The 22,048-nt window shown below is 35.7% G+C and overlaps 1 protein-coding gene across 2 annotated transcripts in view; it reads left to right on the top strand.

Moving 5' to 3' along the window:
• LOC135689297 (rho-associated protein kinase 2) overlaps positions 1–21,972 on the top strand; it is a 38,135-nt gene extending 16,163 nt beyond the window's left edge. Inside the window, exons 14-43 of one of the 2 annotated variants that reach the window (XM_065206482.2) lie at positions 246–301; positions 640–667; positions 1,265–1,297; positions 1,759–1,896; positions 2,681–2,761; positions 3,024–3,170; positions 3,677–3,826; positions 4,524–4,799; positions 5,202–5,268; positions 5,534–5,688; positions 5,972–6,094; positions 6,264–6,325; positions 7,091–7,160; positions 7,557–7,660; positions 7,780–7,861; positions 8,384–8,488; positions 8,662–8,755; positions 9,329–9,555; positions 9,897–9,959; positions 10,385–10,411; positions 11,043–11,175; positions 11,870–11,943; positions 13,290–13,378; positions 14,049–14,127; positions 14,672–14,737; positions 15,190–15,322; positions 15,663–15,728; positions 16,552–16,684; positions 19,093–19,230; positions 19,556–21,972. In XM_065206482.2, the coding sequence (XP_065062554.1) occupies positions 246–301; positions 640–667; positions 1,265–1,297; positions 1,759–1,896; positions 2,681–2,761; positions 3,024–3,170; positions 3,677–3,826; positions 4,524–4,799; positions 5,202–5,268; positions 5,534–5,688; positions 5,972–6,094; positions 6,264–6,325; positions 7,091–7,160; positions 7,557–7,660; positions 7,780–7,861; positions 8,384–8,488; positions 8,662–8,755; positions 9,329–9,555; positions 9,897–9,959; positions 10,385–10,411; positions 11,043–11,175; positions 11,870–11,943; positions 13,290–13,378; positions 14,049–14,127; positions 14,672–14,737; positions 15,190–15,322; positions 15,663–15,728; positions 16,552–16,684; positions 19,093–19,225 (2,994 nt within the window). In that variant the 3' untranslated portion in view covers positions 19,226–19,230; positions 19,556–21,972. Of the gene's footprint in view, positions 1–245; positions 302–639; positions 668–1,264; positions 1,298–1,758; positions 1,897–2,680; positions 2,762–3,023; positions 3,171–3,676; positions 3,827–4,523; positions 4,800–5,201; positions 5,269–5,533; positions 5,689–5,971; positions 6,095–6,263; positions 6,326–7,090; positions 7,161–7,556; positions 7,661–7,779; positions 7,862–8,383; positions 8,489–8,661; positions 8,756–9,328; positions 9,556–9,896; positions 9,960–10,384; positions 10,412–11,042; positions 11,176–11,869; positions 11,944–13,289; positions 13,379–14,048; positions 14,128–14,671; positions 14,738–15,189; positions 15,323–15,662; positions 15,729–16,551; positions 16,685–19,092; positions 19,231–19,552 lie in introns of both variants that reach the window. The other variant, XM_065206484.2, reaches the window with a different exon arrangement.
• The last annotated feature ends 76 nt before the right edge of the window (positions 21,973–22,048 follow it).

Below are 22,048 nucleotides of genomic sequence, written 5' to 3'. Positions count from 1 at the left end.
TTGTAATTTCCTATTGCTACTGTTTGTCTTTTTGAAATCTATCCATAAGACCATTTTCCCATTTTCTTTCTTTGATGCTTTTTAAGAATACTTTTCAACTGTCCGTGGACATTTTTACACTGCTATAAAATGCGGGGTTGATGAAAACAAACCTGCTTTTGTTGTTTAAACCATTTTTCCACAGACTAAGTATTTTATCTTTGAATGTCACTGTTGTTGATAATCCCCTATCTTTATTTTGATAGGCATTTGCAGGCAACCATCTGCCATTCATAGGATTCACCTTTGCAAAGGAACATCAGTAAGTATATTGAAGCACTACTTCATCGTTAATCGTCAACTATTTATCGCATTGACCGTTAATTCATCTTGATTAATCGTATTCAACATTAATTCATCTTGATTAATCGTATTCAACATTAATTTATCTTGATTAATCGTATTCAACATAAATATTTTTTTATTAATCGTATCTAGCTTTGATTTCTTTTGATTAATCGCATTGAGCCTGAATTCATCTTCGTTAATCACATAGAACATGATGAATTTTCAATAATCATATCGACGAATATGTATTGATTGCGATTGAAGCGATTAATCGCATTGACCCATTAAACCAAACCATATTTCTTTTTGTAGAATCTTTGCTGGCGGGGGTATAGGGAAGGTAAACTCGATTTGTTTCCTTTTAATTGTGAATTTTATATTCTATTCCTATATAAATATATAGTCTTAGTTTTTCATTTCTTTTTATTAGAAAGCACTTAGTTTTGTGTCAACTACATTTGAAAGTAGTTTTTCGGAACTAGTTCCTCCCCTTTTCAAACCCCCAAGACGTTTCCTAAATCCTCTCTGAATACCCTGTTGCTACTAAACCAAAGTAGCGTTATAGAATACGTTTCCCCATTTATTCCCCCTTTTCGTGGATTACCGAGACAAAGATTCTTTGAAGAAATCGCATTTTCTAACTTCAAAATCACTTGATTAGCAGCTCTCGATGTTTATCTATGATACTTGAAATCTATTCTAATCACTTTTTAAATTATTAATTTTTTTGCTTGAAGTAAGGAAGGCCAAGTTTTTGGGAAAAGGTGCCCATTTCATTGGGGAGGGGGTAGAAGCTCAGGGTAGAAGGGGGTACTAATGCATAGGTTTACGAAAGTCGAATATAAGCTTATACCTTACGAAAGTCGAATGTACCATAAGTCTTATGTAGTTTAGATTAAAGCTTTACAATGATTAACTTTGAATATTCCCATCGTAGGGATCCGGGCACAGTAAGACGATTGAAAATGAGGTTTGTCAGCTCTTAGTTCACTATCGATATTTTCCTGTTTTTCCTGTTGATGTTTGGCGAGGCTTTTGAGTAGTTAAATTAATTTTGAGTAATATTAAATTTTTTAACTCTTAACACAGTGTATATTTCAGCATATTATATTTTTTAAACGCAGTATGACATCCATATTCCAGGCTGTATTTCCTTTCCTATATTTGTTGTAATAATTCTCAAAACTGCAATAATTTTTTTGTGTACATATGTTTTATCATACTTGGGCCTTTTGTTAATACATCGTTACCCAGGGTGTGGGCTTTTGATATCCAAAAGAGACCCGGCCTCGGTTGAGTTTATCTCAAGGAAAGAGTGTTTATATTAAGGAAAGATAAACCCAATTGGACGTTGTACCCCTTTCGCATGGGAAAAGAAATGTGCAAACTACAAATGTGCGAATACTACTCTTATTTATCATTAAATTCCAGATATCTCGACTTGAGCGAAAACTGGCTGAGGTGGAAGAGCAGCTACATTCAGAAATGACAGCTAAAGATGAGCTGGAAAGCGCACACAGGACAACGAGTATCAAACTAGCAAAGCTAACCGAAGAGCTAAGTGAGGAGGTACGTTTTCGTGCTATGGAGACCAGTAAAGTTACCACGAAGCTCATTTCATTCTGAAAGTAATTTAAATTTCTTTGGTGGGTCTAACTTGACAAAGTACACTGAAATCGCTCTGACATTTAGAAATCTACGTGTCAACAAAATCCTAAGCAAAATTAAGTCTATTTCTGTAAGGAAATCGTTTGCGTCTAATTTTTCTTTTGATGCGCTGCATCCAAACACGAGCTAAGTATTTTACAAAAAAATATCTCAAGATGATTTTCTAGCATCAGTGATTCAAATCCCATGACTTCGGTTTTCTTTGTCGATCAATCAGCTTTATTCTTGCGCCAAAAGAATAAGCCTATAAATTTTTTTATAGCTGGTACCATAACACTATTAGAATTTTCATCCACGCAAATAGATAGATACAAAATATCACTCGGCGTAGCAGCATGTACGCTTTTTTCTTTGTAAGAACACAGTTATTAAAAATAAGAACAAACCAAACTAGCCTCAGAGTAAATTTTTGAAATTTTACTCGTATGTTAACAATGCAAAGATTTTTTCAGCTGGTGCCTGGTCAACCATGGTACTGAAAGTATCATGCAAAACTTTCATTTATTGAAACATATGAAAAATATTAAGAACACTCTGGCCTCTTATTATCCAGGGAAATAAGAGCATAGAACCCTGGCCGAAATTATTTTAATCAAAGAAGAAATTATCTTATTCTTTTAAAAAAGAGTGTTTGAAGTTCCCAAAGCCCTGTTTTTCACAGAAAGATCTGCTTTTTCTATTCTAGGGTGAAGCAAAGAAGAAAATTGAAACGGAGAACAGAGAGCTGGAACGAGCAGCTGCGCTTTATAAACATGATATGAAGGAGGTATTTTGTTGCTTACGATTTCTTTCCAGCATTCGTAACTAAGATTAGCTTTGGTTTGAAATTTCTTTTTGAAATATTTTAGACTTTATGTTAAAAGCATGTTAAGATACAAATTCGTTTGTGTTTGAATGATTTGTGATTTTATTTTTTTTTTGAGAAAAAACCACTCTTGGACAATTAATTGAAGTTCGTTGGTCATGTATCACCAGTCATAAAAACTCCTGATTGAAATAATGTTCACTTTTTGTTTATTTGTTTGTAGAGCCAAAGAAAGGCCGAGTTTGAAACAGATGCAAAGAGAAAACTGGAAGCCCGAGTTGTAGAGCTGCAAATGCGTATAGATTCAGAAGGAGACTCAAGAGAAGAGCTATCGAGGATGCAAAGGAAATTGCAAACAAGCGAAAAGGAGGTTCGTGTTAACCTTTTGTTGTTGTTGTTGCTGTTGTCGTCGTCTTTTAAGTTTCTTTCCATTTTTCGCATCATCATTTTCCGCTTGGTCCAGATAAAGCTAGTCGCTTTCTCGGTGGAATTGAAATGGTAATGCCAAAAAATAAGGGTAATAATTGGGATAAAGCTATTGTTAGAAGTCTGCAAGAAGGGAATGGGAACTGTTGACTCGTATTGTAGGAATGACAGGATTATTTTGGGAATGTTTTTGGAATGACAGGACTATGTTGGCAGTGGTAGAGGCCCTCCAACATATCCCCTGCCGTATCCCAAAGCCACTCAGTGAAATATACTGTTAACAAAAAGAAAAGCTAATTAACTTGATTATGAAGTAAGTATAATAGAACATTGTTTTTAATATATTGTCATTTAGATTTTGAAGTGAGAATAATCCTTTTTATATCAACTCATCAATCGCTTTATAAAATACATCTTCAAACCTTTTTTATTTTGAATTTCTCTTTACAGGTCTCAGACACCAAGGAGAAACTGCGAAAAGAATCAGAAAACAGCATGAAATTCAAGAAGAGTGAAAACGAATTGCGGAAATCCTATGCTCTTCTCGAACAGTCAACAAATGAACTAAGAGAGAAGCATAAGTTGATGTTTGAACAAAAGGTACGTGGTTGCTATAGATTGGCATCAACCATATACGCTGATATAATGCTCAATAGAAATTAGCAGTAACAACAAAACTTAGCAGTAACAACAAAACTTTAATAAGATCTTCTGGAATCATTGCCTTATATTTTCATTGTTGTCCTACTATGAAACCAATCCTGCAGAACAGAGGATTTAAATATTGCTCTCTAGAATATTATTGCACCCCCCCCCCTTTTTTCACAATAATCCACCCTTATCCACCATCACGGTTCTGCAGGATTCTCTTGACAGTTTTTTGCATCGCTAGTTTTTCACAGTTTTGTAGTTTCTGTAAATTGGTTCTGTAGACATCCAGTAAAATTTTCCGTCCCAAAATGTCGCAATATGTTTATTCTGAAAAGCAGAGAGGATTATATCACGCATCCTAAGCAAGAATCAAAATAATCGAAATTAGAAGCTCTTGTTGTTTTCAATGAAATGATATTTGTCTGTTCAATAGTACGATCCTTCGAGGTAAACATTTTGAAATTTCAAATGATACAAATCACTTTTCGTGAAGCTTACTCTATCTGTTGTGTGATGGTGTTTAGGCCGAGCTCTACAACTTTTTTGTGAACAACAGGGTGGGCCTACGCTGGGACCCCGATTTTCACGCTTAATGCGATCAACTGTTAGAGCTAATCCCATTTCTTTCACATCCATCTTTCTGTAGGGCAACTTGGAAAATGACTTGCTACGGACCCAAGCTTCTTTAGAAGCAGAAATAAACTCAGTGAAGCACGCCAAAGACATGAGGCGTGAACTTGAAAAGCAGGTCGCAGGATTGAAAGAGGAGGTCGAGCAGGCCAAAAACAAGTCGAAGCAAGACGCGGTCCAGTTACAGGGACTCCAGGACGATCTTATCAGTCTGGAGAAGGCCAAGGCGAACAAAGAATTTGAATACAAGCAGTTATTGCAGAAATACGACAAGGAGCAGTCGGAGTTCAAGGTAAAAAATTGGCAAAATCTTCTGTTCTTTGTTCTACTTTTTTAACTGCTTACTTTTTTGTTTCTTTTGATTTAAGCTAAATCCATCATTTAAGAAATAAACATTTGAAGACAGATGTGTTTCTAAAGGTACGATGACAACAATTTAATACATCCAACCAAGCAACTTCAAAATTACACAAAAAGGCCGAACTAGCTCACTCGCTCTTCCTGATTTTTCTTGTTATTTTGAATTTTGCAGTAAGAATATAGAAGCATTTGATCGTTCATGTAGATTTTAAGTGAACTTTCCAATTTGCTCGCTTCGACGACAATAATGGTCCAAACTTCATTTTCTAAGGAATTTTATATATCTGCACTGTTTGTTAAATCTCAATGATGCAACTTGTTTCCCGGGTTTTAGGCCAAGCTTGCCAAATCAACGGCTGACAGAATGAAGTTGACAGAAGTTCGCGATCACGGGAAAGACTGTGAGTTATTTCTTTCAATGTCTGCAAAAGTTTCCTGAAATTAAACAAATATTTTGTCGAATTCATTTTGATTCTTTAAGATGTAGTCTTTAAATGCATTAGATAATTTTGTCCTGTTTATATTTGTGATACATTCGAAACAATGAAAAAAAACAATTCAACCACTCATCTCTAAAATTACAAATTCCATCTGCCTACAGTGACGGTATTAATTAGGCCTAATTTTTTATTTCAGTGGTCTAATTTTGCTTGAATTAACTTGTAGCGAAAGATCTGATTATCGAAAAAGAGGCTAGAACAAAAGCTGAAAGCAAGGCTGCCGATCTGGAAAGGCAGTTGTCAGATGCACGGCTGGATCTGAAGAACGAAAAGCAGAAATTGTGCAGAATCGAAGAAGCTTACAATGCAGCCCAGGCTAAGGTATAAATTTGTTAAGAAACCATGCTCTTTAACAAAGCATGAACTAGTCGGTGAAGGTGCGATTCACTCCTGTGAATAGCATACGAGTTTTCCACGAAAAGAAAAGGATTTCCAGGAAGTTTCTGATAAGGAATGGGTTTCTACCATAGATGTACAAGAATTCCATAGAGTGATTTGCCCCTCGCAGTTGGCACTTTCTAAAACCATAGTTTTTGCCCCTTCATTTTCCTTTCCGCGTCATAATTTTTGTTTAAAATTGTCAAGAATTTCTAATTTTTTTCAGTTGGAAAGTTTAAGCTCGCAGCTAGACGAGGAGGCTTCGAGGCGATCTGTTATTCAAACAGACCTGACGAAGGCCAACGAACAACTGACGCTTCGAGGAACTGCGGAGAAGCAGAAGGAAAAGGTTCGTGTTGAAATATTACCATGGCTTTAATTTCAAGATTCTTTGAAAGGTTGTAGATTTGAACCTATAATGGCCCCATAAAGCTTTGCAACTAATAAGTTAATGTTTTGAAAATCTCCCAATATCGATTGATTTTTATATCTGAGTTGCTTTTTAAAAAATATTTTAGGAGCTGAAAAATGTTACAGAAGAGAAGAAGCAGATTGAAGAACAGCTGGCAAAACTGAAAAGGTATTGATTTTTTTAATTTATTATTTGTCATGCATCTGCAGTATTTAAATAGACCTGTTACATCTTCAGCAGGAATTTTCGGTTAGTGGGGCCAAGCTAAATGAATTTTCTTTATCTAGGACCCCTAATATATTCCCCAAATAATTTCCTATCCATATGAGTGTCAGTAATTGAAAATCGAGAAGAACAGTTTTACTGTGGCAACATTTAAAGTGCAAAGCATAGTTGTGTTGGCTTGAAGCAATGTAATTCCATTAATATACAATCGTATGCATTATTAGATCTGTTTAGATTAGTTACCACAGATTGTGGCCATTTTGTTATTACATCTTTAGCGCTTACTGTACTGAAATCTAACAATTTTTAAAGATAGCTGCAATGCAAGGTTCATTAGTAACTTTGTTAATAGCACGGCTCCGTGAGATATATTTGTGCCGGGGATAAACACTTTTAGCCAAAGGTGTATCACAAATGTTCATCAAAGCTTTACCATCATAGCTTAAAATTCTTTCTTCGTGAATTATGCCTGCTTGTGAATGTCCCTGTGTATCTGCCTGCCTGTGAAGGAACTACCTCCTCGTGCGTTTTTAGATTGTTTAGGCCGGGGTGAAAGGAAACTAATTCTTAAAAAAGCATATGGTGTATGTGCTTTTTTGTTTTATAGAAAAGGAAGAAGGTGTATTAATTATAGAAAGATCAATTATAGCAAGTATAACGGCAGATGTTCCTTCACAACATTATTTTCAATCGCATTTTCCTCAACAGCGCCGTCGCAGTGGATGATCTGCAGATGAAGGAACTACAGGATCAGCTAGAGGCTGAACAGTGCTTCACGGTATAGTTATGATGATAATTATTGCCTGGAAAATTTACGTTAATCTTAACCGCTGTTGCTAATCTTTCGATTGCAGTATTTTGTATTGGGCCACATTTGTTTTTACAATAATCATGTCATTGCATCACCGGATCCACTTAAACTATCTGGATGGTTCAAAATAAAGGGTTCGTATTTTTGTAAAAGCTAATTCTTCAGTTGAAAACATGGCTAAATACTGTGTCCTTTTACCCTCTAAATCTTTTTTTCTGCCGGAGCTTTAGTGCACACTTAACTCTGACTTAAAAAACCTCTGTTTTTCCTTTATTTTATTGGTTTTACATTAGCCGGTCTAACTATCAATGATTGTGAAGTCGGTCACTAGCTTTTGTTAGAATGCTGAACTTGCCGTTATAGACACTTTACAAGACACAAGTGGTTGAGTTGAAAGAAGAAGTCGAGGAAGAAAAGAGGGCACAGCAATCGCTTCATTCAGATTTCCAACTGCTGCAAGAAGACAGGTAAATAGGCACAAGTTTTACATCCTTAACTTTCTTTCTTAGCTTTTGTAGGTACTATTAAGCTTTTTTACTTCTGAAATAACAAGCACGTCTCTGATTATGACGTCATTTGTTCCCAGGGATTCTTTATCAGCGCAGCTGGAGCTTGCAATGGCTAAAGCAGAATCAGAAGAACTAGCAAGGCAAATTGCCGAGGAACAGGTATTTGAGAACTTGATTGTCCTTGCAACAAATCCGTTCTTCTCTTTGCTCTCAGTTTTGATACATATATTTATTTATTCAAACAAGGGAATCATGGAAGTATACTATCTGAATGTAGGCTAGTCGCTGGAAGAACTTCATATTGAACGTCTCTCACCAACTGAATGGTAAAAAGCTTTGCAGGGAGGACTTTTATATTTCTATTTTACTGTGACAGAGAAGAGAATTCAGTGGTCATCTTAACTTAGGGCAGCCGACCATACCAATGATAAAACCCTAAACACTTGCGTTGGTGTTACAGATTTCATTTTGTGTCTATGGAATCGCGTATACTATTCACCCTGCTTTATTTACGGCATCCTTCACTTATTTGCTCTATTACACCCTTTTAGTTAGAGAGTCCCACTCTTAATTTAGAAGTCAATTGCCCTTCTCGTCTGTGTTTTTTGTGGATTATACTGTCTGTTTCTAAAGATTTAGTAGAAGACCCAAAGCATGAACTTTCTTTTCCACTCTTTACAGATATCTGATTTAGAGAAGGAAAAGACGATGCTCGAGCTAGAGGTGAAAGAATTAATTGCAAGGCATAAAACGGAGCTACAGGACAAGACTGTCAAAGTAACACAGGTTTGCAAGATAGTTTTAATCTCGATAACCCTTAAAAGTTTTCACAAGATACAATACCCTTCCGCTTGATTTATTCTCTTAGTATTTGCTTCGAATCCAGATTGTTTGATTTTTTGAATAAATCAATTCACACCACTCTGAAAATGTCTTATCTATTCCGAATCTGTTTTTAGCTTGAAGAAACAGTGAAAAGTCTAGAGTCCTCTTCTTCAGACAGAGACAATGACAAAAAGAATTTGGAAGACCAAATTAAAAAATTAATGGATGGTATGTGTTATTTTTTATTGATATTCTGGTGAATTTCGAATTGTAGAGAATCTTTATTCTAGTGTAACACCAGCATCAGTGAGAACATTGTTCAATTTGATCATCCAATTTTAAAATGATAAAATTTTAATCAATCTGGGCTTAGGACCATCATTTTTATTTTCTGGCAACTTAGAAAAGAAAGGGTTTAGTGATAATTCGACAAAGAGCTACATTGGAAGGGGAGTTATATTGGGAACAGGGTCGAAATTTATTGAAATTATTGAGCTAGGAGTCTTCAACGACACTCTTGCAAGATTAGAAGATGGAGAATTTTGTGGAGATGCTCTCGATTCTGGTAAAGTTATAGCAAGTATTCTCAAAGGGTAAAAAAAGGCGAAGATAAATCAAAGTTGATGGACTCTTGGGGCATTTTTTCGTCCCGGATTAAATCCTTAGAGGTTTCTCTGAAAAGATTGCAAATTAGAAATCAGCAAGGTTTGAACAGTCTGAATCTCTTGAGGGCATGGCATCAAGTTCCCTAGTGATTGCTTTCTGTCCAATCGATTTTCTGTGATGATTGACTTACTTTAGATCTGGAAAACACGAAGAAAGGCAACCAGAATGCTGGTGGCGAGGTCGACCATTTGAGAAAACAGCTTGAAACAGAAAGGACTCTTAAAAAACAGGCTGTTAACAAGCTAGCTGAAATTATGAATCGCAAAGAGTTTTCGTCAGGCAAGAAACCAAATAAAGTTAGCGCTTCGGAGCTGAGAAAGAAAGAAAAGGAAAATCGAAATTTGCAAAAAGAACTCAACCAGGTTTGTTGCACAAAGTTTATTTTACATATTTAGTACTTGGCACGTCAATGGCAAGTCGACAATGCGGTCAAAACACGAAATTCCATTCTTTAAATTTTGTAGAAAAGCTAGATTATGAATTGCCCCTTTCAAAAAATTGTAACATTGATTTTACGATCTGTTGTTAAGTCTTGAATTGTCACTCCAGTTGCAAAGGACAGTTCCGAGAAGCAAAATAAGAATTTCGTGTGTTTAATGTGTTGAATAGAGAGAAAGAGCTGTGTTATTCCGGTTTCCCCCTCACATTGTTGTTGTTGCTGTGTTGTTTCTTGGTATTTGCAAGTGAACTAATTGAATTCTAGGAAAAAGAAAAGTCGAATAAACTGGTTGCCAAGAATCAGGCTCAAGTTTATGAATTGAATCAGGTATGAATTTGACTTAAAATCAACCTTTTTCAGGCAGTTGATCGTTCCTTTTTTACTTAACTTTTTAAATTTGTCATCAATAATCTAATATTCCAGTTTAAAAAATGAAAATATAGAAACTGAAGTTTACTAATGCTGTGCTGCTGAGGCTGCAACTCTTAAAATGGAGTTAGGAGAGATAGATTTCTTATCATTTATTTGGATGGACTGTTCTATCAGTGTATTTCGTTTATAATTATCTGGAATATTTTTGGATATCTGACTAGATTGCTCATTTTTCAACATGAATGGGAATAAAATTTAAACTTGTTTCGTTGTCTTTTCATTTACCCTTTTTAGCCCTTCATTGATGCCCACCATCTCTTTTCAGTTCATTTTTTCCTTTCTTCAAAGTTTTTCTTATGCTCAATTATTTTTTCTTCCAGCAACTTGCAAAGATCGAAAAGATAGAGGTAATGATAAATGTGACATCATATTAGCTTTTCCTATCCTATAATTTTGTTTTTATCCACTGTCAAAATATTATCTTGTTGTTCACATTCTGTTTTTCGACAGAATTGTCGCTTACAAAAAATGTCTGACACGCCAAAAGTCTAATGACAGATAACAACAGAAAAAATCCTTTCAATTAAATCTTTCTGCAGCTTTGCTCTTGAAAGATACGACAGTTTTCAGTAAGATATGGTATTTGGAAATTACTGGATATGTGGTAGCTTTAAGGGTTGGGAAGTAGGAAATAAGACAAACCGTAACTTGATTTGAAGAGAGAGAATCAAGGGACATGTACCCCAATGTTCTAAATAATTTCAAATTCCATTCAATTTGAATTGGCATTGAGCTATATTCAAGGAAATGTTGTATTGATTATCTGGTAACAAAAGGGAATTCTATCGTATTTAGTTGCCTATTAAAAGATGTGTAGGTAGGCCACTTTTACATCTGTTCATTCCCTTTAATAGAATTGGTCCATTCCCAGACTTTCAAGGCACCATAGGGCAATACTTTTTGCCTTGAGTCATTTTACACAGCAATCGATCAATCGAACTTCATAAAGTACGTCCTATGTTTATCTGTTTCTTTTAGATGGAAACAGAATCAAAACAATGTGAAATAGAAAATTTACAGAAGCGAGTCAATGAATTGACGGAGGAGCTGCAGCATCTGAAGACGATGCACCCATTTGATGGCGAAACTAGTTTCTCTTCTCAGATGCAGAGTAAGCTGATGCTTATAATTATAAAATAATGTTGTGATGATATAATATGATCTTATTTGAAGTTTTGCGTAAAATTCAGCCTCTTGACAGACCAATATTAACCAAGTATTGGTCATTCTTAGTTAATTTTCTTTCTCTCCCGGGCCATCAAATCAGGTTTAAACGTAAGGGGGGGGGGGGGAACTCCAAATTTCAAACGAATTGCAACTAACTTGTACTCAAGCAGTTTTATCTATGACCATGACAACAAACAAAAACTCAGATTTTGGGATAGTTGGAGGGTCATGGTAGCCAACCTTTTGATAGAAGATGGTACCTGATGATGATGTACTCGTTGCTGATGTTAAAATAGCCGGATCTGCGGATAAACCCCCTTTCCATTGGCGGAACAGTATCAATTTGAAGGTGCACATCAACCACCCAGTTTTGTTAGAGATAAGTCTTCTGTGAAACTTGCAGGGTTCGTTAGCTCAATTAATGTGTTGAATTTTTTGGATACATGACTAAGATGTTATTAGTAATGAATCTATTCAGTAAAAATACATACCAATTAATTTTTGATGTGATTAACAATATTTAATAAATAGCATTTTATCCAGGAAAAGGTATTTTGTTGTTTGTTATTTTGCAAAGCAAGGTTCCTAAAAATTTGAAAGAAAGCCAAAGTTACTAATTTGCGTATTCTATTTTGCAGATTCATTTAAAGGAGAAGGCTGGCTTGCCATTCCTAATCGCCAGAACATTAAAAAATATGGCTGGAAAAAGCAGGTATGTTAATCACGAAACTCACTGCTACGCGGAGAAAGCTTATTGGAAGCACTGGGTTGCGGTTTTCTGAAATCATATTAATAGTGTGTTAAGACGTCCACCAGTTAACCTCATTCAAGGAAAGAAGTACCTTAAACATGTATATAAATCCTATTGAAGAGACGCAGTCAGGAATCCAACGATTAGATGAATGGGAAAAGTTTTCACAAAAGATTATTTGTTAAATATCTGAAATGTTGAAAGTGAATTTTAAATAAAACAGCCTGTCGATTCATACATATTGTTTTTTGGCAAACAAAACGGGTTTAGAAAATTTCCACACAAGAAATAGGAATAACTTGAAGAAGTCAAACAGGAAGCACACAAACCTGGTTGAAATAAAAGTTTGAACATACAGGAAAAGCAAGCTTGGAACATTCAGGAAATCGTGATTTGAATTTGAATGTAAAAGGCAAGAATTTCTAGATTGAATGAAATTAGTCAGGTTTTGACATTTTGTAAATTTGTGCTAATTTTAGGCACTTTGTATAAAAAATAAGTTGATGTGAGGAGAGGAGCATAAAGAAAATAATGCGATGTTTAATGCTTGTTTTCATTTTAATTATCCGTCTTTTGTTTTGTTATGGAGGGCATTTTATTATGGGAAATTTACGATTCTAAACCTCAAATTATGAAAACCGTAGCAAAGTGATCCGATACAAGTAAAACAGGTTTGAAGTTAGTAAAACGGGAGAATTTCGAAAAGAGGATAAAGTCTAGAGGTTGTTGGGATCTAGTACCAACTATTATTTACATGTAAGTTAGAACTGTCGAATCATACTTTCCTTTTTGTTATCTAAGAATAACAGGCATACTTTTACTTGAAATGCAATCCCTGCTAAATGAAAGAAGTTTTTAAACTTTCCAAAATGCTGATATAAAAGTTTATCCGTACCTCTCTAAATTAAATTGAATTCTACCTAAATGTTACTCCTACAAAGGCTAGTGAAGAGATTATAGATTATGGAAGTGATTGCCTCAGTCTGTATTTGCAGGGTAACAATAAATTCGTAGGTAACTACTACTCAAATCTTTAAAAATCATGTGAGGGGTAATCCTTTCTAAAGGTTTTTAATTGAAAAGGGATTGTTTTCGTTTGGAAAATAAAAGGGGAAGAAAAATGCCTATAGCCGAGAAACATCAACTGAAGTTAAATCAGAGAGCCATACAATTTGGACTAAAGACCTCCAAATGATTTTGGTCTAATCCATTGCAGTTAAACACTCTGATATATTGCTTGCTATTTATTGAGTCTGCGCGCAGGCTAGGGAGAGGCTGAAATGAAGTGAATTTCTTTTTTCTTGCAGTATGTGGTTGTCAGCAGCCGGAAAGTTTTCTTCTACAATTCAGAAAACGACAAACAGGCTTCCACGCCGTCGATGATCTTAGATTTAAGGTTCGTTTTTCATCATCTTTTCTCACCCGTGCTAGTTCTACACTCGAATTTGCGCGTGTTGTCCCGGGGGTGCAAGTCTATGGGACCTTTGCAGGGAACTTTTTGAAAGGACAGACTTGTTTTACCTTAGTTATCGACTTTCCTTGTAAATTCAGGTTGGAATATTTTCATACCGTAATAATTACGGTATGAAAATGATAGATACGGTAACCGTATCTATTATTTAAAGTCAAGAAGGTAACCAATTCAAACCTTACTGTTCGTTTAGGATTCAGCCATCACAATTTTTATTGCCTTTTAATCCCTCTACGAAATTTTTCCAGATTTATGTTAACAGATGTCAGAAATCTAGAGTCAAAACCATTCTGTATTGTGGGAAGTCCCGGAGGTTGCTCTGTTATCCACTTTGAATCTTGCCAACAAATGTAATGTTTCAGGTAATAGGGAAGGGTGGGGAATGCCCGTGGGCTAATCAGAAAAGTGCTGTCCGATTATATGTATCTGTACTTGAATTGTGAATTCATGTCTATAGATTGTTCCTGCTTAAGGGCAGCTGAAATCCCTTAAAGCCATAGCAGCACCAAATTTTCGCCAATTTAAAAGTGTGAATTAACTCACGTGCTTTTTCTTGTGCTATTTTGATACGTTTTCTTGTTTTTTTCCGTCACAGCAAGCTCTTCCACGTCAGATCTGTCACTCAGGGTGATGTCATTAGAGCTGATGCAAAAGATATTCCGAAAATTTTCCAGGTAAAATACTTAAAAAGTTTGCTATTTGAAAGAAAATTTACGCTGAAGGGAGTCATTTGCCCTTTTGGTGCCTTAATGATTTACCCTGAAAATACTGGTAAATGTACTACTGAATTGAGAAAAAGACTTTGACAAGCCATCCATTTAAGAAATTCTCACTCTTAAGAGTAAACACATCTTGACTATTGCTAACAAGCCTTGTATTATCACCAATGCCATGTGACTTTGTTTTGTGTCACATGAGCAGGTATTCTTCGAGTATAACACTTTGAAATGTTTCCATCCGTCAAAAACAGAATCAAAGAGAATAGATTGGATGGATTGCTTTGGTGTTTCCCCTCCCCCCAAACCTACAAGTTTATGGCCCAAACCTTCCTCATTTTTAACCAAAACCTTCCTCCGAACCAGATTTATAGGTGTGGAAGGTTTTCGCATCTCTGATTTAAGGCTTTAACTTTTTCGGTGTATGCTCAATTTTCTATAGTTAAACTACATTTTGTCTTTCTCTGTTGCTTACTTACGGGTTTTTTCTTCTTGTTCATAGATATTGTATGCAAACGAAGGAGAGGCAATCAACCCAGAAGAGAAAGAGGAGCAGCAACAGAACGAGGTTTGTCTCGCAATCAGATTTCAAAAGAAATTGTTCTGTTTTTTGTCAATAGAATCATTTGAAGCTCTGTACCGATGTTTTTCCTTTCCATTCGCATTTGAATTTTCATACATTTTGTTCTTAGGGCGTTTTTGCAGGGCTTGTCAACTTTCTAACGCAGTTAATAGATGGAATATATTTAGGTCAGTTACAAAGCTGAAAAGATGAAGTTGCTTGATTCTAATTTTAATTGTATTTTCTCTCGGTATGTTTCATTGTTTTGTAAAGAATAATAGTAAATTTTGTCTGTGATGGAGAGAGCCTATAGAAAAGGGAATTAAGTTGTACTTTCCATAACTTAGTTGAACGTGCAGTATATGTTTGTCATTTTCATACACGATATTTTGTGTAACATAAATTAGTATATTAGATTGTGTTAGATTCAATGTTGTCTCAATTTTATTATTTTGCAGGAAAAGGGAATCGCTATCGATTACCTCGGCCATAAGTTTTACGTCATGCATTACCATATGCCAACCAATTGCGAAGTATGCCCGAAACCATTATGGAATATGTTCAGGCCGCCCATGGCCTTGGAATGCAGAAGTAAGTGGCTTTATTGCTCTTAAGTGACGCGTGCATAGATGGAAATTTAGACTTTGTACCCTACTTTTGTTAATCCCTACTAATATTATTTGGTGATAGTGCCTTGAATAGACAAAGCTCAGCAGGACGATGCAAATCGGTAACCAGGGGAAAACCCCAGAGCATAGCTTTCTTTTTTTCTTGTCTTCTTTTTCTCGTATTTTCAAATAAGAATCTACAATAAGATTTTGAAGAGCTTCGATAAGCTCTTAAAGCATAAACTTTACAGGAAACATTGTTCATTGTTCAAGGAGTTGTGTAAATTATTCCAAAATGTTCAATTGATGTCTCTGTTTTTCAGGATGCCATATAAAATGTCATAAAGACCACGTTGACATGGAAGAAATGTGTATCACTCAGTGTACAGGTATGTCATTAAGTCATTTTCTAACTCAGTACTGCTTCGTCTCATAGTTAGCTTCATAAAAGATTCGGCAACAATCTTTTTATTTCATAACTATTCGTCAACAAGGTCCCATCTCTCCAGTGTGAAGTCCTTCAGTAAGTTTGGAGGACATTAACGTATTATTTAATGAAATTGAAAATGAATAGTTAGAGAATCAACTTATCATATATTATTATATTTTCTATCCTCTCTCTGTATTTCATTTTAGATTCCGGGTTGTCAAATATAGGGTAGCTTTAAATGTGCAGGGGTATTAAAAAGAGTATTTGCTGTAGTGTTCTGTCCGATGAATGTTCCTGGTCAATGATTTATCCTCGACTAATCTATATTCTCAATGAGAAGTTGTTAGCAGTGACGTTAGAAAACTTGCTAACAAATACTAGCCTAGACTTCATTGTTGCAACTCTCTGAAAAATGGGAAATCCTAAAAAATTTCAAGGTCGGCATAAACGCTTGCCGATCGATTTTCAGGCTTCTAGGGGTTGACTACTTTCAATTTTTATATATATATTTTATTTTATTTTTGTATATATTTTTCATCGTGTTCTTTCTTTCCGACCTTCATTCTGACGTTTTTTGCTCTGAGGAGTATCATCCCCAATGCCTCCTTAAAGATTCATTGCTCACGATGAGCCATCGGGCTGTGTAGGCATCCCATAATGCATTTGTTAGCAATGAGTCTTTAAATTCAGAGGGCAGTATTAAAGAAACATTTAAATGAATGCACGCAGTCTTGCTAGTGAGTAATGTCTTTGTTTATGTAAGGTTTTTTCTTTTCTTTCAGTCACTGTCGATCTCACTACGGCAAAAGAATTACTAGTCTTAGCAAACAGTCCTGAAGAACAGAAGAAGTGGGTTACCGGCCTAAGTGGCAAAATTATCCGCAAAACTCCGCAACAAAAGAAAAATTCACCCAAGTAAGTCTACCGAAAGGAATCCCCATATTGAAACGAGGCTTTAGATCATAACCGAGGCTGTTACTTTGGTAATATCCCGTTTAACAATCTACATATTTTCAGTGGAAAATTACTATTTAGATATTCGTCAATATAATATAATATATGTAAGTGTTTCATTTTAAAAAGCAAGGAAATACCTTCATTGAAAACCGTTTCCCACTAATTTATGCATTCAACGAAGTAAAATTTCGGAAAGGTAAACGTGGACATTTTCCGTTTTCATTTCGAAAAACGCCAGTACGATTTCATTTCGTTAAATTAAAAAGTCTAGCTTTAGTGATAAGCGTAGCTTTTAAGCTTATTTTAATCAAACGATTCAAATTCAACTTTTTAATTTTCAAAATTAATTTCGGGGAAAATTCTCTACTTAATGCTTAAAATTGAAATTATCCGAGTAATGACCTTTTTGGAGCAGTGTCTGACAATTAATCGTTTATTAAGAAAAAATTATGATAAGGTTAGAACAGTATTTTAAAATAATCAGTGTTGACATAAGCCTTAGTAATTGCTTGCTTGATTAAAAAATTAGGAATCCATTATAACTTATAGCATAAATATTTTGTAAGGTTTTTTAAATTCATTAGACTGCAGGAGTTTAATAATTCAGAATATTTATAAGCATTTTTTAATTATATTATATATGTTATAAATGTTTGTTTTGTGATAAAATCAGTTCGGCTGTAATTAGATTCTGAATTAAACGAACATTTGTGTGGAAACCTTTTTATGAGTAAAAAATATTTTGTAGGTAATGCAACTAAATAACTAAACTTAATCACTTTTAACTGCAAATATTAAACTAATTTAGTTTTCAGTCTGGTTTCTTTGCCTTGAATGTTCTCACAAGGGCAACTAATTTTTCCTTATCAATTTATTTGAAAAACCATCTGATTCTTAATATGACATCATAACGCAAGCCCGTCCGCCTGTTTTTGAGTCAAATAATTGAAGAACAGCATAAAACAGATTTGGAGCCCACATTTGGCCCTAGTTGACATCGTTTGTCCCTCAAGGTCCCTTTGTTTTCGTGTGTTTACACCGAAACGATTTCAACTGTTTGAAAATTTTTCCGTTTTTCATATTTTTCTCATTTTATGCTTGCCAGATAAACGTTTAAGTGTGAAAAGAAGGTAAAATCTTAATGATTTCGTAGCCTTCTCAAATGAAAACAGTGTAGTCAAAACGGGTCCCTAAAAGGATTGAAGAACCAAGTAGACAAGTGCGAGATTTTCTTATCCCAAATACACATTACGTCATAACTCCTCAACTAATAGGATTACTACCGGACCTTCCGAACTTTTGCTTTCTTCTTCTATTTTTTTGCTGCAAAAACTTTTACTTCTTACATCATTTTGTCAGAACACTCTTTCATTTCTGCCACAATCTTAGATTCTAAAAGAACTCATGCGGACATGATTAAACCAACCAATAGAAACCAGTTTAAAAATATTCTCACCTGATTAGTGCAACTTATTTGCAGTTGCTCCTTCATGTGAGCTCCGCTACTTCTTTTTAGCCCATCATTTTATGCAAGTTGGCAGGCCAAAGTTACTCTTTTTTGCACTGTTGCTTGCCTCATCATATCAATATCTTTTTCGAATTCTCCTTGTGCGGTGGACATTCTTCATTCCTATTCAACCGATTTCAAAACAAATCATTTGTTCCAACATGGAGATATCCATCAATGTAGCCAATAAACTAGTTTTGGTGTCTGCTGAATAAGCTGATAGAGGCTGCTCATCTGAAGAATTAAGACAATTAAATACATTTTGCATGAGAAAATACGGATAAGCAAATTTCCAATGCACCAGTAAAATTAATAATCAGGATTTCCATTCAAAGTTATTTATGTTGAATATTTCCTGTCGTTAGTATGTTTCTTGGCAAGGTAAATAAAAAACTAATGCTTTAATTGTTCCAAAAGACATTCAATTTTGTGTACAATAGAAATACCCATCTACTGATTGCGGAATGTATTTACTGTTTGATGTATTTTCTTATTTACGAATTAAAACAATTTTATATTTACTGGGTAAGTTCATGCCAACCTTTGGTTCTCTTTCGAAATCTTTGACAGAACAATAATCGCGATTGGTCGAATTTACACAGCTCTCAGCAACAATTGAATGTCTTCCAGGCAGAGATTTTTAGACGTTTAATATGAAGCATACCATCTTGAGCGACAAAAGTCGGAAGTATCTAAGATTATTAGGTTTTGGGTGATACCATTGATGCTATTTTGATGCTGAACAGTTTAGGCGCCCAAGTCATTTGAGTATTTGTTATATCAAATATATATAGTAGTTTCTAATAAATGTGTTTTATTTGAAAATTATTTTTGATGGGAGGAATTTTATTATTTGCAGAGGGCAAGTCCCCGCTACAGGCTCTAGCGTGACTCGAAGCGAATCCTCCATCAACAATTTCAATCGTAGTTCTGATCGAATACCTCAGAGATCACAATCAGTACATTCTGCGCATCTTTCTAAGAGAGACTAGCTGTGGTAGGTACTGCTTAACTTGTTTTCATTTAAGTCAAGTCAAAAATCATAGCTGTAATCTGACTGGTTGATGAAACCATCAAATAAATCTGATTGGTTGATCAGACAAAAGATTCTGAATAAGCAGTCGAATTGTTAGCGACACGAGATAATTTCATTAAAGTCTAACTGAGAATTTTTTTTAATATGAAGTACAATGCCTATCAGAAGGCCTTTGAACTTTTACTTTACCCACCTTTCTTCCTTCCATTAAGCAGGGTTTATATTAAGTATCATTTTAAGTATCTTATATTTATTATTTTCTCTGTCCCTTTCTTGTCTTCAGCAGATGTCGTTAATTTGCCGGTGAACAGAAAGCTAACGTCGAAATCTGGTTATTGTTGCTCTCTGGATGTTCCACTACTGACGGTAACAGCGCTGCAGGCTGCAATCGTTGACTTATTTTTCTAGAATTTTCGAGTCGATGGACAGAGAGCAAATAAACACATAATGTATATCTTTATATGGGAATTTTATATCACACATGATCGATTCATCACTTGTATGATCAAAGGAAGCACACAAGTAAATACGCATAATTTTTTACTGTTTATTTAGCTTTTGGGGTTGATATTCTCCAAAGCATTGTGACGAGGTATTGCAAACTGAACTTGTCTCCATGTCGATTTGCAAAGCAACCATCCCCCCCCCCCCCCCCCCTGAATGCTGTATTGCTTGAACAGATTTTGATTTTCCCAGTTAAAACATTTCATTTATTCTCAAGGCAGATGAATTTTTAGCAAGCGTGAGATTTTGCTAACAACTAATTCCAGTTGCCTGTAAGCTCGGATCTTGAATGTTTTCACAGGGGGTGTGACAGACCTAGGCAAATCGAATCGCCAATATTCCAGCTACTGCGCAATTGTCACATCGCTTCTGTGGGTAATGTTCAAAGGCCTCTTTCAATCTGAATAATTCTCTTTTGAGATCGTCTTTTGGGTCTGTTTCCGCATTTATTCATGTTCGATGATATTCCCTTGTGAAATGCAACCCAGTACAGTGTATTTACTCCCCCGTGGCCCAATCACAGCCATATCGGGGGAATTCCTCAGTTCACATCCTTGTCATCAATTACGCTTTGGAGATTATCCCCCGGTTTTTGGGATGGGGAGGGGAGAGATTCAATTTAGCAGCATCTTTTTTATTCTCAGGGCTCTCAAGGTTTATATTCGTTATATCGTAAATTTTAAGAACGTGCAGAGTTAGGGGGTAGATGTGCTGCCATGGGGTCTGCAAATAGTATGGTAGCATCGCTGCCTCCTTGACGAACGATGGGAGTCGAAAAGAGGCCGTTCAAGGTTTTCTTGTACTAGCACGTGGTAGATACAAAAGATCTGATGAAGTTTGTGATTGGTCAAGGTCACAGCTTGTCTTTCGATTGGTTGGGTTGACAGACCAATCAGTTTGCTGTTAATGGATACGCACCGTGACTTGATATCATTTCGTTTCTAAGAAACACATGCAGCGACTAATGTATCGCAAAATTTGTAACACCGGTTTGTGAGTTAAAGTTCGAATGATCCACTCCCGTTCTTGCAACCAAAAACTTGTGCATTGAATTCAACTGTTATTGTCTATGCACATTGACAGTATGGATGTGGATGTCTCACACATCATGTGCCTTCTTCGTCTTCCTGTAGGTTTTTCCTTGCACCAAGTTGGTCCATGTAAAAACCATTTCTTCCAATGGCGATGCCAATCCTTTCGGTATTCAATAAGATTCTCTCCGGCCATCAATATCTGCCCATCTCCCAGAGTCTTTGTTACCCGAGAGCTTTGTTACCCAATAACCAATCATACCCACCCCCAATGATAAGTAGACCCTGATTACGACAGCGAAACCTGCCCATGAGTCGTCGACTTAGCACCATGAATTCCACCATTGTTACGTTACGATACTCCGTTGATCAAACTGTTGGTTACATGTTACGCGTTACGAGCTAGTGTTACGAGTTATTGTTACGTGTCAATGTGTGTTTGAGTTTTACAGAGTTACGGCATGTTGAGTTCGCCGTGTAGCACGTTCCTTCGTCCTTTTGCCGTAAGCTATTTTCTGATTAGTTTAATCCAGCCGTTAAATGATTTATGTTCACCGTTAATCAAGTAAACACAGCCCGTAATTTTTTATTAGCACCAATTCAGTTGGCCTAAGAAAGCCAGCAGATTGTTATTGCTTTTTCGTATGTCGTTCTCTCTTAGTGTCTGTGCCCTTTGTCGTAATTCTCCATTTGCGCTTTATGTAAGTGCTTAAAGCATATCTACGTTGCCAGTCCCGATGGAGTGCCTGTAGCTCCCCGCTGGAACAGGAACTGGTTCTTTTGAGAATCCGTGAGTTGGTCCCGTTTCTTGTAGGACAAACTGCTGTTATTTGATCTTTCCAGTTGCGGGGTAGCTTTCATCTATTTGATACACTTGGGCCTATATTTGACTTTTAACGCTTGACACCAACAACCCTCGCTGGAAGCAAAGTCCACTAGAAAAATTAAAGTAAGTCTTGTCGAGATATTAAATTGGCTTTGCATAGTATTATTCTCGCATAATTGTATTTTAGCTGATTTAATTGCCTCACTCGGTTAGGCCTACTTACAAAGTAAAATTTAGTATATTTTGTATGTAGCTGATGCATTAAGCCTCCATAGTAACGCACCTTGTATTCTTGTTGATAGAGGTAAATTTCTAAGCAAGGAATCTTGTCTTTTATTTCAACCCTGGCAGAAAATGTTATCTCGGCACCAGTCTTCCTTGTTGCAGGGAATGGTTTATTTGAATTTACAGATATTCT

This window comes from Rhopilema esculentum, chromosome 9 (genome assembly GCF_057945365.1).
Source record: "Rhopilema esculentum isolate cy_ngs chromosome 9, ASM5794536v1, whole genome shotgun sequence".
NCBI classification, from domain to species: domain Eukaryota; kingdom Metazoa; phylum Cnidaria; class Scyphozoa; order Rhizostomeae; family Rhizostomatidae; genus Rhopilema; species Rhopilema esculentum.
Note: the sequence above shows the minus strand (reverse complement) of the source record. Positions and strands in the feature narration are given on the sequence as shown.